This window comes from Hermetia illucens, chromosome 1 (genome assembly GCF_905115235.1).
Source record: "Hermetia illucens chromosome 1, iHerIll2.2.curated.20191125, whole genome shotgun sequence".
Classification (NCBI taxonomy): domain Eukaryota; kingdom Metazoa; phylum Arthropoda; class Insecta; order Diptera; family Stratiomyidae; genus Hermetia; species Hermetia illucens.
Genome location: NC_051849.1, coordinates 161,925,363 through 161,948,617, shown reverse-complemented (window position 1 = coordinate 161,948,617; position 23,255 = coordinate 161,925,363). Strand labels below are relative to the sequence as shown.

Here is a 23,255-nt window from a genome sequence, read left to right as displayed (position 1 = left end):
TACTGAGAAAGTTACAGGAATTGAAGAGTTGAGTGTTCCGTGACAAAAGGAATTCCACCATTGAATTGATAGGGAAACATAACCTCCCGCAAATATGAACCATTTCCTTACTGCGAATACAAATTGCTTCACCAAACAGAAGTGAAATTATCTTTGCCATTGACGTCGGCCCTGACGTCGGTCCCCTTCAGTTTTGACGGTCTCCTTGCTGAACTGATCATCGCATCTTATGCGGCCTCTGTTGTGTTACTATTTCCAGTCATTCGTGAAATCCTGGGAATCTGAGATTTTTCCCAAAGAGTAGAAAAACGGGATGATCGTTAAAATTCCGTCCTCAATGCGACCAGTTGGTGTGAATATAATGGCTAGAGTCTTCCTAGAGCGCACAAAAAAAAACCTTGAATGCTTTATCTATAGAGAGTAGGCTAGATCTTCCTGTCCTGACCACATAAATACACCCATTAGGAGGAGATAGAACCACTTGTTCAATGAAAACTGGCCCAGAAATAGGCACTCTATCTTTTAGCATAACAGAGTTATAGCGTTTTCCGGAAAATAGTATCAAAAACTAGACCTTCCCAACAAAATCACAATTTTCCACTCACTCGATCATTTAATTCCAGATTTTTTTCGGAAACTGCATTAAAATTTCTTATAAATGGACGTTTTTAATGTTTCGTGTAAAACAAAACCTTATTAAAATCGGTTTACAATCTGTCTGCCCGTCCGTCTTTTTTTTTTTTTTTTTGAGGAGGTGGCAATCGTGGGATTTTGCTCACATCGGAGACAGTCTTGAATGCAGGGCACACCCTTAGGGCTGTTCATCTGTAAACTGCAATGCCTTTCCCCGAACTGCAGTTGCATTGAACAGGATCGAACTCACTACCTTAGCAATAAGCAACCTAGAAGCATGCCGTTGCCCCCCTACGTTCAACATCATCCTTGGCAGGGCCACACTTGCATGGGATGCTTTATCATAAACATACTGCACGTGTTGCTTATAGCTGAGCTTCCCGTCTATCATCACTCCCAATTATTTGATAGCAGGCCTTCCTCCGCAAGTGCCAGATCGGAACTCTCTCACCAATGATGATGGTGTGGTGTTCTACTTTCCTGAATAACCCGATTGAAGAATTCACTGTGCCACAATTTTGGGTCCCAGCCCTTCGTTTTGCGGAGCTCAGATCCGGTGTCGTCAGGACCTGTTGCTTTCCCCGATTTCAATCGGCAATGATTGTGGAAGTGGAGGAGAGTAAAGTCTTCAGTTGAAATCTGCTCAAAATATTCTCGCCATCTATCCGTCACGGTTCGACGGTTGGTAAGCAAAGTACTCGTTTTGAGAATGATGGGGTCCTAAGTCCGCATCAACTTAATGCTGGACCGGACCAAATGGGGAGCAACTTACTCCCTCTTTCCTGGTCCACGGACCCCTCGCTTAGGGCTTGCACCCAAACTTTTAAAAAAAGTCCAGCGACGACGGCTTTACGGTTTCTTACCAGGACAGAGGCAAATCGTCAGACGCTGCCTCACCTCTGCCCTGGGAGCAGCATGATGATCCCCCCCCCCCCCCCCCCATCATTCTCAAAACAAATATTTCAGTTCTGGCCAAGCTCTGGTCAATAAGGCGGATTTGCGCTCAATATAATTCGTAGGCATGTCGTGTTCTACGAATTATATAAAGGAGCATTCAACATCTGCGAGCCGCTACGGTCACGCTGCTCCCAGGGCAGAGGTGAGGCAGCGTCTGACGATTTGCCTCTGCCCTGGTAGGAAACCGTAAAGCCGTCGTCGCTTGACTTTTTTTAAGCAAAGTACTGTTCTTGTCACTAACACAACAAAAGTGTTCGTTATCCTGTGTACATTTTTGTCGACTTTTGACAAGTCAATACAGTTCTCTCTCACCATCCCGAGTGTCCAGTTTATCATAAAGATCTTTGCAATGGACTGCTCGGATAACAGCGATCGCTTTCCTTGCTTCCCGGTTGGCATTCTTATAAATTTGTCATTTCAACATCGTCATTCCAAAGCTTAGTATTTCGTTTGATGTACCGCTTACCTGGCTTGACCCTGAGGTTTGCAGAGGTCGCTTTGTGGATCGTACCTTTCATTTGATTTCGCGATTCTTCGACATTCGTAATGGTTGGTAATCGCGTAAGTGAGATCATTTCTTCTTTCTTCTGACGAAATCGCCACCATTTAATGCGTGGCAGGCCAGTGCGCCCCCACACGTGTTTTATCGGTAGCTTAATTCTCAGGACGGAAATCAACGGCCGATGTTGAGGTGAGATGGTCTGATAGAGAACGGCTTTGCAATCAGTGGCGGTGGTAAAATGTCGGCGTCTTATGAGAATATAGTCGATATGAGATATAAGATGAGACAATCGCTTGATGAACGTCATGAAAGTACAAGATCATGGATGTCCGCAAAATCGATTATATGCTCGCCATCCTCATTCCGCGCTCCAAACCCCTTTCCCCCAGGACACTTATTACCGTCTCCCTTTTCATCCACATGACCATTAAGGTCGCCTGCAATGATGACATAGTCGTCAGCAGGCAGTCTTTCCATCGAGAAGTTGTCAGAAGGCATCTTTCTCGGCATCAGGTCGACCTGTCTGTGGTGCGTATGCGGTGAAGAAGTGAATAGTGCGATCAGCTGATATAATGGTCAGCTTCATCAGCGGATCATCAAATCGTTTGACTTCTTTAATGGCATCACGGAAATCCTCTGAGATGGCAATGCCAATATAGTATTGAGTGTGTGGGCTACCAAAATAGAGAAGTTTATAGCCATTTTTACCGTCGCAGCTTTTGGCATTATACTATCGGGTTTCTTACAGCGTCCAGATATCAAGGCGCCTTTTCCGAAGGGTTCTTGCGAGTTCCTCGGTCTTTCCCGTTAGGGTGCCAACCGTATAGACACGTATTTGTTTTGATCAGACTAATTTACTTACGCAGTCCATTCGTCAAGAACCCTTGCCCATTTCCCGACAGGACCGGCGCCGGTCCTGCCCCGTCGACTGAGATGGACGTCCTAGCATTTTTTCGAGGCCTGTTACTCGATTCAATCATGTTGTTTCTAACTTCATTGTATGTATTTTCTTGGTCGACCTTTCGCGGAACCTATCACCAAGAGAGATCAGGTAGGATTTAGCATAGTGGAATAACTCTAACTATACTTTATTCATCTCTTTCCATGATCTCATCATTTTATTTTTGTGTTACCGAGGATAGTACAAAGTACGTTGCCTCAAACCCTTCTCCTTTACCTGGCCTTGGGGTCAGCATACTTTCTAAATAACTTGTATTAATTACCAAGTACAAACTCATCCTAATAAGATTATCAAATAGTCAAACCACTGAGGATTAGTTTCGTGGATAGGAGACGTTGGGTTGGTGGATTCCGTTAGATCACAATAGTTAAACATTAAACGGGCAAGATGAGAATTACAAGATAAGAGATGTTTACCCTACTTTACTTATTTGATTTTTAAGGTTTTGTTTGTAAAACAAATTGCAGTAGTTTCCCTCCTATGTCTCCGCAGTACTTCTGCTGCTTTTAGTTGCTGGTGGATCCGTTTCGTCATTTCAACTACCGCGTCCCATGTTGTATTTGATTACATACATAGAGGTAACTCCTGTATCCACCATGTCGAGGTAACAACTAAGTCAGATCATAACTTGTCTCACCGTGGTTTCGCATAGTCCACAGGCTTATGTGAGAAATAAGCCTGTGTGTCCACCGGCCATTCTCCGTCTGATCCCATGCTGTTTGCCATGTGACCGCAAACGCTCACTTTGCTTGTTTAGGCTTGTTTCCTGATTTTCGTACAGACGAGTTACTTCATCGGTTAGAATATCTACCGAGATCATCGCCGCAATGACGCATGCTGCCTCATAAGATGTTGTTCGGTAGGCGCAACATGTTCGGAGTCTGCCTGTCTGTCTGTCACACGCACTTTTCTCAGAAAACGGCTACCCCGATTGACACGAAATTTGGTGAGAAGCTGGGAACTGTGAACGCCCAGACATGCAGTGAGTGACATCCTCCTACGTTGAGATTTAGGGGAGGTCCCCATACATGTATAAGGGGGTTGTAAAAATTTTTGTTCACCAAATATAGTTATGTGTGGTATCAAATGAAAGATCTTGATTAGTACTTTTCGAAGCCGGTTAGTTTTGAAATTTGTTGGAAAGGCGGGGAATGGGGTGGAAAGTGATGATTTCTTTAACGGACCCATTCTCAGAAACTATCCAACCGAAAAATCTGAAATTCATGAAGCTGCCTCTATAAGGTGCCCCGGCCTCAAAATACTCTCCATATCGATATCTGTTCAAATTAAGTTAATAATAATATATTACCATATTTTTGGGGAAATTGAGTAAAACCCCCCTTAAGTATATCCCAGAGTTATAAATGGTAATGGTTGGTAATAGTATAAAATATAATCCAAAGCATATTATCCCTAAGTTTGATCCAAATCATACTATTAGTAACAAAGTTACATTAACTCAAAGTTGTCTTTACCGTGTAAATTTACAACCCGAAGTGTTAAATCTGACATACGAAATACATATACATAACGGGCTACGTACAAATGGGATAGTTCTACACACAAATATACTCACAGAAGGAGCAAACAAAACCTTTCATACCTGAAGCGCCCAGCTTCTGGTTTCCCGACTTGTTTATTAAGGTTTTATGTGAAACAAAACAAAATGGGAAGAAATATGTACATGTGTGTATTTTGAAATTTGGAAATATATGAGGGACTATTTGAATTTTCAACTATGTAACAATAGAAAAACGTGCATAGAAAGTTTCTCCCGTAAGATGATTACAAAACGTTTATACCCGAAGCGTCGATTTTCCGGTATTCCGACTTGTTTTTCAATATATCGCCATTGTTTTGTGTATATTTCCGTTCAGCCCTGCAATTATGAGGGATCACAATATCTAAATATACCATATTTGTGTTATATGTATACGCGGAGCTTCCCATCTTGCAAACTACGATTAACAGTAGATCCGCCAAATTAAACGAAGACAGTTCGTATCTGCGAAATCTTTGCCTGTCGCTTCACTTAGCGGTCGATTTTTCACTATAGAAGCAGCTTTAACAGTACGCTCCACCTTTGGATATAGTACTTTGTATGACTTTTCTTTAATAAGAATACAAGGATGAATATAATAAGTAACTTTTGTATTATAAATTATTGTACAATCCTCATCAGCGGCGCAACGTCCAGTCTAGGCCTGGCTTACTTATGTATAGGCAAATCACAGAATCTGCAAAGCCCTAACTTAATATCTCTATTTTGATAAATGCATGCATACATATATCAAGTGAATAGAAAATATTGCCTCATTTGTAACCTAAAATGAATTCCTTTCAAGAAACTTAAGACCATATACCATGCTCTCATCATATTATCAATGGCCTCATAACTTCTCTCATATTATAGTAATGTGAAAATACAAAGCAATTTAAAAATACCAAATTTAACCACGAGAGCCCAAACATTACAAGCTCCATTAATCAATCTTTCCTTTCCAGATGCAGGAGAATGGAATGTTTAAAATTCCACAATGGCATTGTTTACGCTACTTCAAACACGACATTCATATGATGCGAAGATGTAGAATGCATAGAGGACCACTTGTTGGCAGAAGGATTAATCCATAACAGCAGCAGCAGCAGCAAGACCAACTTTACACATTTTTTTAAATATATTTTTCTGAAAAATACTTAACAATTTATTCCGTGGAACAGATGGCACTGCTTTAGATGTTCAATTTGTGATATTTTATTCGCATTTTTTTTTTCTATATTTGTATATGTATTCGAATGCATTCAATACTCCATTCATTGTAGGTAAATTGTAATAAGTCTCATGTAAACATCTTTTCTGAGCATAACTTAAATATATTGAAAACTTCTATGTATATATAAATGTCTAATGGAAATTGCGTTTTTATTGAAGTTTAGTAAGATCAAATTTGGTAACCATTAAAAATCGCCAAAGGTTATATTACATTTTTGATAGAATGATAGTAACCTAGGACTTCACTTCTCTTATACCAGAAATTTGTAGCCTACAGATTCAGAAAATTAGCACTTTAAGCCCCGGTGCCAAATCAGTCGTATTCTCATCTATCTATAGATTTAAAGAATTGTAAGTTACTTTCTAAGGTGAATGGAATACTGGTTCCTGCAAATTCTTAAATGAGCAATGAATTATGCTATTGCCTTAAACTTTTGAGGACAACTTACAAGACACTGTCAAAAGATATTCTGTCATCGGCGTGCCTCGTTTTAACTCCTTCGAAACAGGACATATCAAAGCAAGCCGGAATACCAAGAGCTGGATGCTTTCGGTATAAAAGTTTTGGGTTCATCTTATGTGAGAAATTCCCTATTTACGTTTTTCCATTCGCGTATACCTTCGATTCAAAATATTCCTTGATAATACATATTTATTTCCAAACTACAACTCCGCCGTTCATATTAGTTCACTTTATATTATCATGACGTCATACACGTCTTAGAATGCAATGAATTCCCGTGAAATACACAATTTTGATCTTCTTTGTTAATAATAGTTGAATTTTTGTCAAATTGTGTCCGGATAGCTGAGTGGTTAGAGCATAAGGCTATTGTAAGGAAGGTCGCCCTTCAAATCTCGCTGGTGGCAGTGGAATTTGTATCGTGATTTGACGTCGGATACCAGTCGACTCAGCTGTGAATGAGTACCTGAGTCAAATCAGGGTAATAATCTCGGGCGAGCGCAATGCTGACCACATTGCCTCCTACAGTGTACTGTAGTGTACCGTTACGGTCTTGAATGAAGTGCTCTAACACACTTTAAGACCCTGATGCAATATGGATTGTTGCGCCAACGATTATTATTATCCAAATTTATTATTACTCATACCAAATTTCGTACTTATAGGATGAAGTTAACCTAGAGTGCATATTGTCGTTTGGAAAGGTTCTGGAGACATTGTTAGACCTCCTATGCTCCACCTGGTATCAAGGATATCATCAGTTTTGAAAAGCACTAAGTAACCCCTTTCATTAGATACCCCCCACGTCCATATTCTGTGAAAAAAATGTAGACCCCCTTTCAAATGTATAAGGAACCTCTTAAAAATAGTGCAAAATGATGCCATCCGTTGTATGTAGGCAGACAGACAGACATCGAATCGATTCTAATAAGGTTTTGTTTTACAGGAAACCTTAGAAAGAACGAAGGAAATGCATACTGGCTCAAACGCAGCCAAATATACCCGCCCTACCACCACCTCTCATAATAGTTTCGCTGAAAATAACAATATGACGAAGAAGGGGGCTATAAAATGCAAAACAATCAACTCGATTTCCATTTATATTATCAACAAGAAATAACAAACAAAAAGGAATTGATATAAATAATACACAAGGAAAAAGTTCAGTTTGGCAGCTAAACGAAAAATAATAGTACAAATCTTTTACAATTGAGTCAACGTGAGCTTTGGGTCACCACGTGACAAGTAAAGAAAATGTGAACCAAAAGGAAATCCGCGAATACATTTTTCCGCACTTTTTGCAGTTCCATTCCTTAGAATTATTCTGTGTGACTCTATTTAGGGCGATGCTTGCGCTTCTTGTAACACTTTTTTTATCAAACAGCGATAAGGAAACACCAATCTACTTATCAAACAATGACTTTTATTGTCACACCAACTTACGAAGATACACACTACTGTATGTATATAACGTAATTCGCCCAAACCTAGCATGTAGACAAAGGTCAATCATATTTTTTTAAATTCCACAAAAAGAGTCCACAACATGCCTCATATAGTAAGAATTGACAAAACACCACATCCCTTTACGTGATTTATCACAATAGTAATATATAGTTGTCATTTACTCCTTCGTGGGGTACAGCGCGTCAACCACACCTACGCATCATCGTTCGTGATTAACTGAAATGCCCTTCAGCTCTCACCAGGATTTCCTGAGACGCCTGTACTGCTTCTATACTGTTCTGAGCCAAGTGCCCTTGGGGCGACCCACTCGTCGGCTATCTTGGAAGAATGGATTCCACTGTATGGCGTAGCTAACGAACTTCTTCGTTTGAGATAGTTCAGATCAGCGTACTCTGATGAGGCGATGCAGAAAGATGTCGACGAAAGTTTGTAATTTTTGGGTAAGAAGGGATTCACTTTCCAGGTGCTAATCCTATACAACAACACAGAAAGCACACTAACAAAGAACAATCTCAACTTGATCTTGGTGTTGAAATAACTGCATTTCCGGATTTCAGACAGGACAGCGAAAATGAATCTACCCCTATTAATTCATTGGGCAACACCCAGTTCGGTGCCACCGCCAGCAGAAACTACGCTTTCTAGATAGACAAGTTGATCGATATCTTCGATGCTCTGCCCATGGCGGCAGATAGGGACAGTGCGATGACCCGTCGGACTGAGAACCTTGGCTTTGTTGGTGTTTATCATCAGCCCAACTCTACCTATCTCTATTTCCAAATCCAGAGTCAGTTGGTCAAAGTCTATGACTCGGTGAGAGAGCAAAAGGCTTTCAGCAGCTTATTCGAGGTGTTTGAGGAAAGATGTCATCGTCCATTGAATTCCTCCACGTCCTCCGGACAAGGTAGCATGAAAAACGGCACCAATAATAATATCGCTGACTGGATGCAACCCTGGTGAGCTCCGTTTACGACCTGCAAATCCTCATATGACGCTCTGATAATAGCTATCAGTTTCTCCGAAATGCCCCTCCTGTGTAGAGGACGTCCGATATGCTCCCTATCCATACTCTCGAAAGCTTTATTGAAATCGATGAAGAGAAGTTACGGCGGAGATCTAAACTCCGTGCACTGTTCCAGAATGATCTAAAGAGGATTGATGTGGTTAACGCAGGAGGATGCGGAGGTTCTTTCCGAATGCCTGCTCTCTGTCGATCAAGTGTTCGAGATGTCCTTTAGTGGATTATTTTAGTTATTATCTTTGCAACGGTAAGGTGCATGTAGATACCCTTCCAATTGTCACACTCAAAATAGGTCCCCTACTTTGGGATCTTGACGATCATCATCTTGCACTCACTGGGAAAAGTCTCAAATTCCCAATATTCCGTACGGGTATAAGCAGTAGATATGCAGTAAGTGCAGGTGCGGGGAGACCGGCAACCTCAACGGCTTTACTCCGTTTGAGTGCATTAATGGCGGAAATGATTTCTCTTGTGGTTGGACCAGCAGTCCACATCCGCATGTTGCGGTGGTATGTTTCATCCACAAGAGGTGGAACGTCAGCGGGTGTGGTACAGTTAAGTGTTCTTTCCAAGTTCTCAATTGTGTTAACGTCTTTCACGGGACCATCGAAAAATGTATGGCCACTGGCAAGCTCTTTCATGAGGCGGTATGCACTTCTAAAATCATTACGTTCTGCGACTTCTTTCGCATCCCTGACCAATGTAATAGAAAATTCCCTGTTTTCACTAAGCTCAACTTCTCAGACTTTCGCTCGGTATCGGAGTTCGAACGCGCACCCTTGATTTTACTCGCAGCGGTTAATAGAGCCTGCAATCCCTTCTGGTCATTGATCCGCTCCCACGATTCCGCAGTCAGCCAGATCTTTTCCCTTTAAGATGTGGCCGATAACCTGCATAGCACCCCAGAAAAGAGCATCTTTAATGGCAGCCATGCTCACCGATTTTCTCAGGCGGGTTACTCAGTATATCTGCCATCCGATTAGCAAGATAGCTCTCTCACTGTCGAGTGACAGGTAGATAACACAAGTAGTCGATGATGAACTTGGGGGGTCACGGCTCTTCAACCCTGCCAGAAGTGGTGGACACAAGCGAATGTAAGCGACCATCAGATGATGATCCGTTTTGAGGCAGATATTAGCACCGCTCTTGTTCCACCACGACTACAATGTCACATTTGGGAAGCCTTCCCTGAACTGGATGTAATTGCTCGTAGAAAGCATCCTTCTCGATTATTTCGGAAGTCTTCGCTGGTGCATAGCACTGCACAAATATAATGCTCCTTAACGTGGACGGGAATATTCCAGCAGGAAGTCAGTCAGAAAACGGCTCCCAGATCAAGAGAGTATGCCTTGCAACACTGAATTCGCATCAGGTACCACTTGGCTTTCCGGAGTACAAAAACACATTACCATAAGTGTGGCAAGAGGGAGAGGAGGATTCTCTAGATTCCTACCACTTTACTTCATCTAGACCCAGAATGTCCACCTTATATTTTTTGAATTCCCGCTAAAGTTGAAGAAAGCAAGCGAACTCCGTTGCAAGACAAAGTGTAGCGGACGTCCGAGGAAATCAATTGATACCCAGGATCGGCTGCTTGTCCGTATTGTGTGAAAAAAACCATTTGAAGTGGTGTCATCGTGTCTCAGATTAGGACGAAAATTGGTGGAAGTTGGGAGTCAATAAATAAGGAAAATAAATTTTATTTTTCACAAAACCTTAGCAAACCAGCGAATCTAAATTAAAACAGTTACCTAAAGACAAATATGCAAGACAGCAGGCAGATTAAATGCGGATAAATTTACGTTCTACAGGACAATAATAAAGGGGGTCATCCCGTGTGTCGGATCCGAGGCACCGAAGTTTTTTTTTGGCATCAATTGTATCTAGATATAGTGTAGAATATATGGGCGAAGTGATTTTTTGATATTCGGAATCGTTCGGAAATTACAGTGTTAAACATGTGATCAGTCACATGCCAGATTTATGTCGATCCCCGTAATAAAGCCCGTATTTGTTGGTCTGAATGATGTTGAAATGACTTCGCTAAAAGGACAAGAATTGAAGCCAAGGCTGTACATGTGTTTCTTGAAAAAAACCTAAGATTTATGGATTAGGTATAGCAGATTATTGGCCAGTTAAGGTTTTATGGCTAAAAATCGCATTCTACTTTTTAAATGCTTTTTTCTCGAAACTGCATGTTGAAAATCGGCTGCTACCATAGCCCAAAATCTATCCAACGAAATTCTGTCTATGTCTGTATATGTCTACGGTCCGCAAACTAGGAGAATTACGATTCATTCAGTAGTTTTTTTTATTCATTGAAAAAGCCTTGAAAAAACGTCAAAATTCATAAAAAAAGTTTAACAAAGCACCAAAAATTTAGCTTTTAATATTTTTTAATAATCCTGCCGTTTACTTTTTTTCTTTAAGATGATCACAGCCCCCTCTAGCGTAGCAGCAGAAAAACACCTTTTTTTGGAGATGGGTGAATAAATTGATTTGTATTTTAATAACGACCTATACGATCGGGCTGAAAAAATTACTATGCACTGTCAAGATATTAATAAATCTATGGTGAAAAATTCGTATTTGTATCTTTATCCCGTCCTTCACAACAAATTTCTAAAAAAAGCCAAAAAAAGACGGCCTTCACACGGGATAACCACCTTAATAGCAACTCAAAATTCTATAGAAAAATGAGGGAATGGCACTTAAAAATATAATGCATTGAACTAAGCCATACAAAACTGTCTTCGCCAAACGAAGTAATCAAGATTAAGTGAAGTTCCCAGAAATCAATTTGGTCTTTTATATTTTATGGTATATTTGGAAAGCAGAATATATTGGGAGTCTGTAGAAATTTTCTATTTGAAATTCAAAATATTTACAAAGCTTCAAGAACCGGAAGAGGGCGCACCATATTAGCGAAGTATAAAACAAACATTTTAAACGCGCTCTTCCCGAAACCATATATTTTCAATTGGTTAGAAGCACAACTAAAACTCTGATGGACCGATCAGACTGAAATCTTTACACATTATTCATTAACTCCATTTTAACGCGGGTGGTCAAAGGGTAGTATAGGTCCCAGGGCAAAACGTGGATTGGTACCCACGATGGAGCATTAAACCTGGGAAATGCCGGCTGAACCAACATCAACAGCTCTACTACCAAACCCTATCTCCACCTCCACGTGGTGACCGCTGGGAGCTCTTTCTTAACGAAAAGCTGCAGGCGGAGAAGGATAAAGGCGAGTCTCCTGCACCTATAATAAAAACGGGACAAATTGTACCAACTGGTCCTCCAGGTTGGGGGTTGTGTAGGACTGACAACCCTAAACGGAAAACAACTTGTTACGAAGCCACAACAGGAGCCTCGGACAGGACGGACTTTAAAACGACGGACCCGGGAACGACAACGGATCAACGATTTGCGCATTTTCTCATGGAACGTGCGCTCCCTGTACAGAGATGAAGCTGACGAGCAGCTAGCCGATACCCTGTCCCAATATAGGGCTGATATAACAGCGTTACAAGAGATGCGATGGACAGAGACCGGTTTCCTGGAGAAGAGCCACTACACCATATATTATAGCGGTCATCCAGTAAACCATGTGCTCGGAGTAGGTTTCTTAGTCAGCCAAAAAATGAAACCTGCTGTTATCGGCTTTGAAAACATAAGCGAACGGCTATGCACTTGCGCTTGCGAGGCAAGTTTAGAAATATAAGAAGAAATAATATAAGACTGCAGAGTCGGAGAAGGATACCTTCTATGAGGCAGTAGAACGAACCCTCGAAGCCTGTCCCATATATGATATCAAAATCATACTTGGGGATTTTAACAGCCAAGTAGGAAAGTAGCCCGTACTCAGGCGATACGTTGGCTCCCATAGCTTACACGAAAAAACAAATAATAACGGACTGCGGATTATTCAATTAGCAGGGTCAAACGAAATGGTTGTTGGAAGTACATGGTTTGCGCGGAAAGCGGTCCACAAACATACGTGGGCCTCTCCAGACGGGGCCACTTTCAACCAAATTGACCACGTGTTGATCGAACGCCGCCACCTCTCAGCCTTGATGAATGTCAGAACATATAGGAGGGCCTCGTTGGCATGGTGCTCCGAGCTCGAATAACAATACCACCTAGAATCCCCTCTGACAATCAGGTGAGAGTGAAGACTGAAGCCATCCACAACACAACCCTCTGCGGCACCTATAAGAGGGAAATGGATGCCGTAATAACCGCAGTCAACAGAGGATCTGGAGATGAAGCATCAACAAATGATCTTCACAATCACCTGAAGAACGTTATCATGGATACGGCCACAAGCATACTTGGCCCCAACCGCAAAAGGAGTCGGAACGGCTGGTTTGACGATGAATATAAGCTAGCAACGGAACGAAAGAATGTCGCATGCGGAGTAATGTTGCATTCTCAAAGACGAAAGCGTGAAGCGACTTCACAGACGGAAAAAGGAAACCTGGGAGAACCAATAAGTCTGTGAACTCGAAAAGTACATGGAGCAACCGCACCAGGCGCGCAAGTTTTACTAACAACTCAGTAGGATGAAGCCTTATACACCTCGATGCTCATCCTGCCGAGACAAAGAGGGAGATCTGATTTCCGACAGAATGAGCATATTAGAGCGATGGGTTGAGTACTTTGATGAGCTACTGAACAACCAGAACATCGGCGAGTTGGAGGTCCCGCCAACTGAAGGCGACGGACAAATACTGCCACCACCAAGTTTAGTAGAAACAGTCCGTGCAATTCATCGGCTAAAAAATCATAAGTCGCCAGGAGCCGATGGAATTACAGCCGAATTGGTTAAATATGGAGGCGACCAGTTAGACCAAGTGGTTCATCAACTTGTGCTCAAGGTATGGGACAGCGAAGCAATGCCTGACGATTGGCAACGAAGCATTATCTGTCTTATACATAAAAAGGGAGATATCACACAGTGCAGCAATTATGAAGGTATCACGTTGCTAAGTACCATCTATAAGATATTCTCCGCTATCTTGCTAGGCCGGATAGCCCCATACGCCCAGAACATCATTGGCCCATACCAAAGAGGCTTCACTCCAAGCAAATCAGCAATAGATCGGATTTTCTCTCTGCGGCAAGCGATGGGAAAACTGTTGGAATATGGACAACAGTTGCACCATCTGTTCATCGACTTTAAAGCCGCCTATGATAGCATAGCCATGGTAAAACTGTACACGGCCATGAGAGAATTCGGTATCCCGACGAAATTAATAAGACTGACTAGGCTGACCCTGACCAATGTGCGAGGCCAGATAAAAGCAGCAGGATCACTCTCGAGACCATTCGACATCAACAACTGTCTACGACAAGGGGATGCGCTATCATGCGTCCTCTTTAACCTGGCCCTCGAGAAAGTGATCCGTGATGCTGAGGTAAATGCAAGAGGTACGATCTTCTTCAAGTCCACCCAACTACTGGCCTATGCTGACGATATCGATCGAGCTTACAAAGACTGTTCCGCTCGGAACGTCATATGGTCAAAGCTCTTACTGTACAAGACTATGATCTTGCCAGTCCTCATGTATTCCTCGGAAACTTGGGTTCTTAGCAAGAAAAATTGCGAACTCTTGGCCGCGTTCGAGAGAAGAATCCTCCGAAGAATTTTTGGTCCCCTACATGAGGATGGATGATTCCGTAGCCTACACAATGACGAAATCTATGAGCGATACCATGACCGTCCGGTTGTGGATAAAATCCGGCTCAATAGGTTACGGTGGGCGGGTCACTTAATGCGTATGGATGAGGATGATCCCACCCGGAAAGTATTTAAGGGCAATATCTATGGTAGAAAAAGAAGACGAGGCAGACCCTGCCTAACATGGAGCGATGGCGTAGGTCAGGACGCCAGACAGCTTCCAGGGATATCGAATTGGTGGACCTCGGCGCAAAACCGGGATGTCTGGAGTTCCTTATTAAGGCAGGCCTAGACCGGATACCGGTTGTTGCACCGTTGATGATGATGATTTTAACGCTCAGTAATCGTGTTTTGGACGATAAAGTCGAGTATACGGAATAAGGATTTTTTTTTGTTTCAGATTACTACACATGGAGATGTGCTTCCCACCATCCATCCACCTTTCTTGGCAGAGTCAACTTTGACCAAAAACAAACAAAAAAAAAATGATTCATTAATTGAAAATTTTTTATCATAATTCAAGACCCCAAATAATAACATATAAAAAGATTAAAAAGATTGTTTTTTTATTGCCAAAAAAATCCAGAAAAGATTTAAGTATGAAGCATCACATAAAAGAAGCTCCTTAGGTATGACTAAAACTCTAATCTATTATATAACAAGTCGGAAACCGGAAGCTCGGCCCTTCAGGTATGAACAGTTTTGTTGATCTTTCATGTAATAATATTCGGGTAGTGTATATACGGTGAACGTATCCAATATTCAATTCGATGTGGTACTGACATTTTCTTTCTTAGAGTAGTGAGTACCAATATGACATAAAATAGACAAATTTGACCTACTTTAACTTTGTCAATAATAGAAGGATTTAGCGTATTTCGGAATCTAGATTTCGGATAGAGCCATCATCATGATTTTCAAATTTTTCTGGTGGGTAGTCTTTGAGAAAGGCCCCTTAATTTAAGTGACCCTTTTATGACCGACTTACTGCCCCGTTTTGCAATTGGCTTCAAAACTAAGACTTGATTTAGAAAGCACTAATGATACCTTTCATTTCATACCCCATATAACTATATTTGATTAAAACCCGATTTTAATAAGCTCCGGAATACGGAAAATCCACGTTGTGCAGCCACTGCGATTTTTCAACCGCCGCGAATTTTCATCGGGTTTAAAAATGAGGAATGTGGGTTTGTTTATGATATCGTTTATAGCAGCGACTTACTTACCATTTTCACTGATAGAATTTGAGAAATAACAAATATCAATTGTTCTTTCAAAAACTATATATTGTAAAACTATTACTCTAAAAAGATTTACATACTCATAAAATCTATGTTATAAGAAAGAAACAGAATATTCACATATTACTCTTAAATTAATAACTAAAAAGTCAATTTAAAGTATTATTTCAATGTTTTCTTCCAGCATTTTTCTCAGCTTTTCTCGCTTCTTAAGTTGTTTTGTTTTGTTAATAATTTCTGTTGACTCAACTGATGTGTATTTTTCTAGTGCAGCCCTCTTGGATTTTCGTTTAACTTCACCGTCTGATTCATCACTGTCAGATTCATGCACTGGTTCCATTACTTTTGCATTTACATTTGTGGTATTCGCAGGTGTATGATCAGCTTGAGTTTTAAGCATAGACTCAATAAAATCGCCGCATAATAAATGATTAGGTGCCATTGTATGCGTCGCCATCTCTATGAGCTGTAAAGAAAGGAAACAGAATTAAGATAAATTTTGAACATTTTAAAAATCTATAATTGAAGATATTAACATATTAATTCAATGAAAAGTACGTATAAACATTCGAGAGGACTAACAAAACTTTATTAATTAAAATTTATGTGTTTATATCAACATTTATGTGTTTATATAGATCAAAAGAACTCTATCCTTCCATCTGAACAACGCGTCCGCTTGCCTTTCCGTTCAAAGGTAAAAACCACCTCCCAATCTCCCCATTCCAATAAAACTATATAATAATAACTAAGTCTCCACTGAGATTTAAGAATACACCCGCTGGCGAATAGAATAGGAAGACGTACAGTCGACCAAATAAAAAGTTGGACAGTTACACACTTTGAAGTCAAATAACTTGAAAACCAGCTGATATTTCTAAATGAGTTATGAAAGAAAAAACAATAACATTTCATGTGTGTTTTCTACCGTTATTATTTTTATTATCTTTTATTGCACAGAAAAATCGGCAAAAAACAAAAAAGTTGTATTTATCGTGGCCAAACAAAAAATTGGTCACTTCGAGTTGCCTTCTCATATCGGCAACACGTAGTGTGATTGCGGTTCAAAAGGAATACCATTATATTTAGTATTGTGCATAGAAGTGCTGGGCTTCCTAACATCTACTGCACCGAATAGTTCCTTGCAAGCATTGCGCGGTAAAGGCGAATGGACAATAAGCAGTTGTCTTGTAACCTAAAAGAACTAATCATTAAATATTTCAATAGTAGGAAAGTGTACGGGAAATAGCTGAAATAATAGAAAAGCCAAAATCCACTGTGTATTACGTCATAAAAAATTTTAAAGGAAGTAGGTCCGTTTATCGCAAACAGGTAGTGGCCGACCTGTGGGAGTGGGAGCAAAAAAAAAGACAAATTTTGCAGGACATAAGGAACAATTCGAAGACAACTGCAGTATCTATTGCACAGACTTTGAAGAACAAAGGTGTAATGACAGTTCATCCTCAAACCGTCCGAAATTTTCTCCACAGGAAGGAATACAGAACCTATACTCCAAGGAAGAAACCACTCTCTTCCCAAAAGAATATTGAAAAACAACTTGAATATGCTCAAGAGTTCGTTTATAAGCCAGAAGAATTTTGGAAATCAATTGTTTTTTGCGATGAGTCGAAATTTAACATGCTTGGTTCCCAAGGCCCGGGATTTGTGCGGAGAAGAGTGGGCCCTGTCTTAGAAGACGATAGCATTGTACCAGAAGTTAAACACGGCGGTGGCAACATCATAGTGTGGGGTGCTATGGCACCTAAAGGACCGGGGTCCCTATATATAATCCAGGAAAACCTCACTTAAGTAGGCTACCTTAATATACTAAGGAAGCACATACCAGCTACGATAGCGATATTGTGGTTGCCATCAGATATTATGTTAGTTCATGACAACGACCTAAAACATACAGATATGGTCATTAAGGAATGGCTACTTTATAAGACCCTTCCTCATTCACTTAAGAATCCGGGTTTAAATCCGATAAAGCACTTGTGTGCACACGTGGAATAGAAGCTGTGAAAAAGGGAGATAAGGACCAAAAAGGATTTAGAATATCACATAAAAAATATTTGGGGTAATTTACCCAATTGTTGACATAAACTTACTTTCTTTTTATTAAATTTTTTATTACTTTCTTCTTTGACTGTGCAAATCGCCAACTTTTTGGTTTTATCACTATTTTTCTGTTAAAAATAACACTAATAAAATAATAACAACGGTGAAAATGCACATAAAAAATGTTGTTTTTCTTTCAAGAATTTATTAAAAAATATCATTGCGCTTTCCAGATATTTGACTTTAAAGTGTATTGCCATAACAGCTAACTTTGGCTATTTATGGTTGGCCGCTCCTCGGCAACAGAATCAGGGGCCGAAAAATGACTCACTTTCTAAAACTCCAGCAAAAAATCCAACTATATAAGCTGAACATTCTTGGCCTAGACCAAGTGAGACTCTGGTAAGTACTTCTCTCCCTTTTGCAGCAATATGCCTTTGTATCGATCGTACCAAGGTGTTACTGACGACGATTGGAGGGCACATTCTTATGTCCTAAAAACCCGTTTCTAACAGAATCTTGATTGCAAGATTCCCCTCCAGGTTAAAGAGTATTGCAATTGTGTAGTGCTACATACAAACAGGGAATTTCCGATATAGAGGAGAAGGAGGCTTTCCATGAGTATCTACACGCAGCTCAAGAGAGGCTTTCTAAAGCTAACCGATACTTTTTGCTATTGTTATGTTTCATACTATCCTCCCTAAATGGTATTCAACAGACAATGTCATCTCCCTCAAATGCTGTCGTTGGACAGTTTGTACATATATCTAACAACCATAATAATAATCGTTGGCGCAAGATCCAATTTAATCAGGGTCTTGAAGTGTGTTAGAGCACTTCATTCAAAACCGTAATACTACACCACAGGAATACAGTACCCTATGGGAGGCAATGTGATCAGCATTGCGCTCGTCCGAAATTATTACCCTGATTTTGACTCAGGTACTTATTCACAACTGAGTCGACTGGTATCCAAAGTCAAATAACGATACAAATCCCACTGCTACCAGTGAGATTCCAACCGCAACCTTCCGTATGACAACCTCGTGCTCTAACCCCTCAGCTATCCGGACTAGGAAGCGTTATTTCCGCGGACGGCAGCTTCGAATTTGCTTGACGTATTAACAGCATTAAATCCGCCTTCGCTGGTTTGTCAAAAATCTAGAAGTGCAACTATCTCAACACCAAAATCGAGTGATGGCTGTTCCGCGCTGCTATGTAGGAGTAGCACATTAGAAGTGACCAAAACTGTTACGCAAAAGGTCTAAGCTTCCATTAATTCATGTCTGGGTCGTGTCACCAGAATATTCTAACCTGATACAAGAAAAGGGGACAACTCCATCGCTATGCAATGGAACCTACTATGCTCTAGAACTAAAGAATAAGGACAGACCCTAAAGCTAGAGGCCATACCAAATATTGACATCAAGTGGGAAGAAGGAAGGGAATTTTGTCAAAGAAGAAAAATAAAACCCTGACAAATACCTGGCGCTCCTTATTCCACGAACAGAGGTTTTAAATAAACAGCAAGATAAAGCCTCCAACAAATAATTGGAGAAATGGAGAGAAAACCTTTATAAGCACTATAAAGGTCCATAGTATTTGCACATAAATGAAAAATTCAAGCAGTTTTGGTATCTAATTTAGATAGCAAGATAGGTGATAGCGAAAAACAAACATTGAGTTTGCCTTTATGCCTCTATTTAGTATCAAAAATATATTCACCACTGGAGGTGAAATCTAAGCAAAGCCAAAAACCGACACCAAACTTCAAGCGCAATTTATCTGCAGTCTGAGCTTGAAAGTCTTCCGAAGAAATAAATAAGAAGTTACGGCCACCCACACTTGGAAAAAGCTTTAGACTCGAATATTACACAAGTAAACAACTTTAATTTCAATGGGTATTGAAGTGTGCATCTGTCGTCTTCCATTGTTCATTGAATCATGGACAGTCGAGAATGAAAGCCGATAACAATATTGTGACATAATCAGACCGGCTTTAAGATTCCACATATTGTTTACAACCACGTACAAGTCTACCGAGTGATACATATTCACCATAAAATGGGTTTAACAGCAGGGGAAGCATGGGCGAATCGGCGATAATTTTATCTTTAGAACGTAATTTATGTAAATTTAATGGAGCGAATATAATAAATGATAACTCATTCATAGAAGTTACCAAATTCAATATGAATCGTTCTATCCGGTCACGTACAACGAGTAACGAATTTTGTATTCTTATTTGAGGTTCAGCTAATCGATAAGATACAGTAAATAAATTAAACATTATCGTGTTCAACAATGAATTTAGGAACTGCCTTGCTGTGGGTAACAAAAAGGCGATGGCATCAGCTTTGAAACAAACCGTCTTTGGTGGTCGCAAAACTTCAATTTTCAGCAAAGTGAATTTTGGAATTACTATTAAGTCTACTCAGAAGCAAGGATTCACGCAGAAGATTGAACTCGATCGACCGAGGGATCAGATAGTAAGGGGTTCCCTGAACTAACAACTCCCTTTCTCCCCTCACCTCTCGTTGGTGAAAAGGACTCCCTGACTTGAAGGCTCCCAAAGCTGGGACAGCGGTAGTCCAACACTCTGTGCGTAAACGCATTCACCTACCCTACTCCCAAAACAAAAAGGATTCACGCAACCAAATGGAGAAATTGGAAGCCCTGTCGGCATGCAAAAATCTCTACCAAGGGGCCTGAGAACAGGAAGAAATGAAAACACCGGAGGGACTTCTAAGAAGGCCCTGCTTATTCAAATATTATCCGAAGACGAACGGAGTGATTGATTCGGTTACCAAAAGTCAATGTAAAAAAGGAGAGCAGTCGGCCTCTGCTTCATATGCAACTGTCCTGTCCGGCTTCCTCAGATTTACGCCAGCCAGTGTAAGAGACGAACTAGACATATTACAATAGGGAAACTTTTCCTCGCATTTATTCAACCTACTTACTGTCATAACGAATGGATGACATTCAATGGCACAATGGTCGGCATGTTATGCTGTGACACCAATTTTCTAGAAAGCACAACGAGGAGTCGTTCCTAGGCTACATAATACAGAAGAATTGATTAAAGATATAAAATTCTCGGAAAACACCCACAAAAACGAATGGTTTTAACCAAAAGCCAGGTGTGATGGAGTCTAGGCTTGTTCTGCGCGGTATCCTCTACTTATGCCAATCCCATACCACAAAATTCTTCAAAGTCTGCCAAACAGAACATTATGAAGTACTTTATCGACCACAGGAAAAAGAATTATGACAAAATACTCCTGCAGAATTCCACTATAGTCTCCATATTCCTAGAACTTTTTAACTCCATGTAGCATATCATATGTAGTTTTGGTAGCAGGAAATCATTCCTTTTTTCTGAGAACTTCTGCTTTACTAACCAACTCATATAGCGGAGCGCACAATGAACAATGCATGTCACTGAATTTGCTATGCCATAACAATGGAAAATCTTCCGCTTTAACGACATGGCTTCCCCCTCCTTTCAGGGCAAATAATAAAATAACTCAAAATGGAAAACTCAAAAACAAATATGCCTAAGATGTTTCCTTTGACACCGAAGTCTTCTGTCCCGACTTCTTTACTGAATATTTGGCAAACAACGGGACCTACCCTAACGTTCGTGATTAAGTCCAATTTATATGTTGATCGAAAAGATACCACGTTCTACCGCTACTTAGTAATGCAAGACCGTACATTGCAACCCAAATCAACTTCTAGACCCCCCCCCCCCCCCCCCCATTGCAATTTTTACGTATTTGTACTCTTCAAGCAGGGCGGGAAGCCTTCCGAAAAAGATCAGCAGGTCGGGGATTCGTACAAAATTTGATGAATACCGGAGCTAAGTCATTCTTCGGTAAACAGCATCAAAATATTGACTGTTTAGTGAGAAAAATGTATATCCCTAATTCATGAAATCGTTCGCGAACTACATGAATTATTTGATCATGGTAACCATTAATGCAAATATCCTTGAATGAAGTTCAAAATATCATTAAGATAAAAGTGAACCTTAGAACGATCAGAGTATACTTGAGGGGAGTACACTCGGTACTATACGTATTTTATATACATGGCGAATTTTTTTGTTATTGCGCTACCACTACAGCTACCATGCTGACGATATTGCAATTTTAAGGCAATGTAGTCGCCCGAGATGATTACCCTGATTTGACTCAGGTACTCATTCACAACTGAGTCGACTGGTATCCGACATCAAATCGCGACACGAATTCCACTGCCACCAGTGAGATTTGAATCGTGACCTTTCGTACGACAGCCTTGACGTTAAATACCTAGGAAAATAAACAACTCAAACTTAAATTCAAAAACTGTTTTTGAATGTTCCACAAAATCCATCGGTACTTAAGGGACTCATCTATGTATCAAACAGCAGAGGTCTCAGTCTAAAATTCTGAGATGAATACCCGATGCTCCCTGAAAGACTTGGAGACCAGGATAATACTAGAAGAAATTAAGCGGTCCCTTAGTAAATACTTAGCTAGACTAATGTCACCCCACCATAATGGCTGAAGGAAGTGAAAAGTGCTGAAAATAGCTGAAAAGAGTTGGACTTCGAAAAGGTATCTACGCCACCAACAATTTGATTATTTCGCCCTTCTTTTTACACAATTAAATGAATACTGATCACGGGTTGGCCTCTTATCAGAATGTGTTCTCCAATGTGTTTTAAACTTAACAAAATAATAAATAAAAGGAAAAAAAATATGATTCCTAATACAAAGAATCCCCAGCAATGACATAGAATTTTGTAAATTATTTACTAATTTACATGTCAATATTTTAGTGTCAATGTATCATTAGTATCTCCTTGGCGTCTGTTTATATCAATCAACTTTTACCTTTTGTTACATTCTAATATGGATTGTTTTGTGAGCAAAGAGTTTGTTTGTAATTTTGAAAACGCTGCAAAAAGTTTTGGAGGTCTGCACTGTCGAAAACTCGGGCCCATGAGTGGTGTAAAGACTTTAAAAGTAGCCGTTCAGAAGTTGAGGATTCGCTTCGTTCTGTCAACACGTCCACATCAAACACCGACGAAAACATCAAAAAAATGGAAAGAAGTGGTTCTTGAAAATCGTCATACAAGCCTATGAGAGATTGCTTGTGAATTTGGCATTGCATATGAAACCGATCAGTACACTGTTATGTAAATTTTGCGTATGAGGCTCTATTCACACGGTCCACTGCTTAGCGTATCCAACGCGAAGCGTGCCCAGCACAGTACAAATGAAAGGATTCATACGATCCAGCAGCTAGCGTGTCAAGCATCTAACGTGTCAGACTCTAAAGAATTCTCCCATACATTTACTATGCGTTCCATCCCCAGCATAAAGCCTGTCAGACACGGCATCGTATAAGCCTCCCAGCTTGAATTTGTGTGGTGGAAGAAATTATTGCACATGTACAACGTTCCACGAATACCAGTGGGACTTTGTGCAAGTATTT

General features: G+C 40.4%; 2 protein-coding genes across 2 annotated transcripts in view; one reads left to right on the top strand and one right to left on the bottom strand.

The window, feature by feature from the left end:
* LOC119659095 overlaps window positions 1–5,962 on the top strand; it is a 28,794-nt gene extending 22,832 nt beyond the window's left edge. The window contains exon 2 of the mRNA XM_038067016.1: window positions 5,559–5,962. Coding sequence (XP_037922944.1) covers window positions 5,559–5,687 — 129 coding nt within the window. The 3' untranslated portion in view covers window positions 5,688–5,962. The remainder of the gene's footprint in view (window positions 1–5,558) is intronic.
* Window positions 5,963–15,737: 9,775 nt separating this feature from the next.
* Window positions 15,738–23,255, bottom strand: part of LOC119650636 (WD repeat-containing protein 75) — a 51,231-nt gene continuing 43,713 nt past the window's right edge. Inside the window, exon 13 of the mRNA XM_038053559.1 lies at window positions 15,738–16,173. Within this exon, the coding sequence (XP_037909487.1) occupies window positions 15,862–16,173 (312 nt within the window). The 3' untranslated portion in view covers window positions 15,738–15,861. The remainder of the gene's footprint in view (window positions 16,174–23,255) is intronic.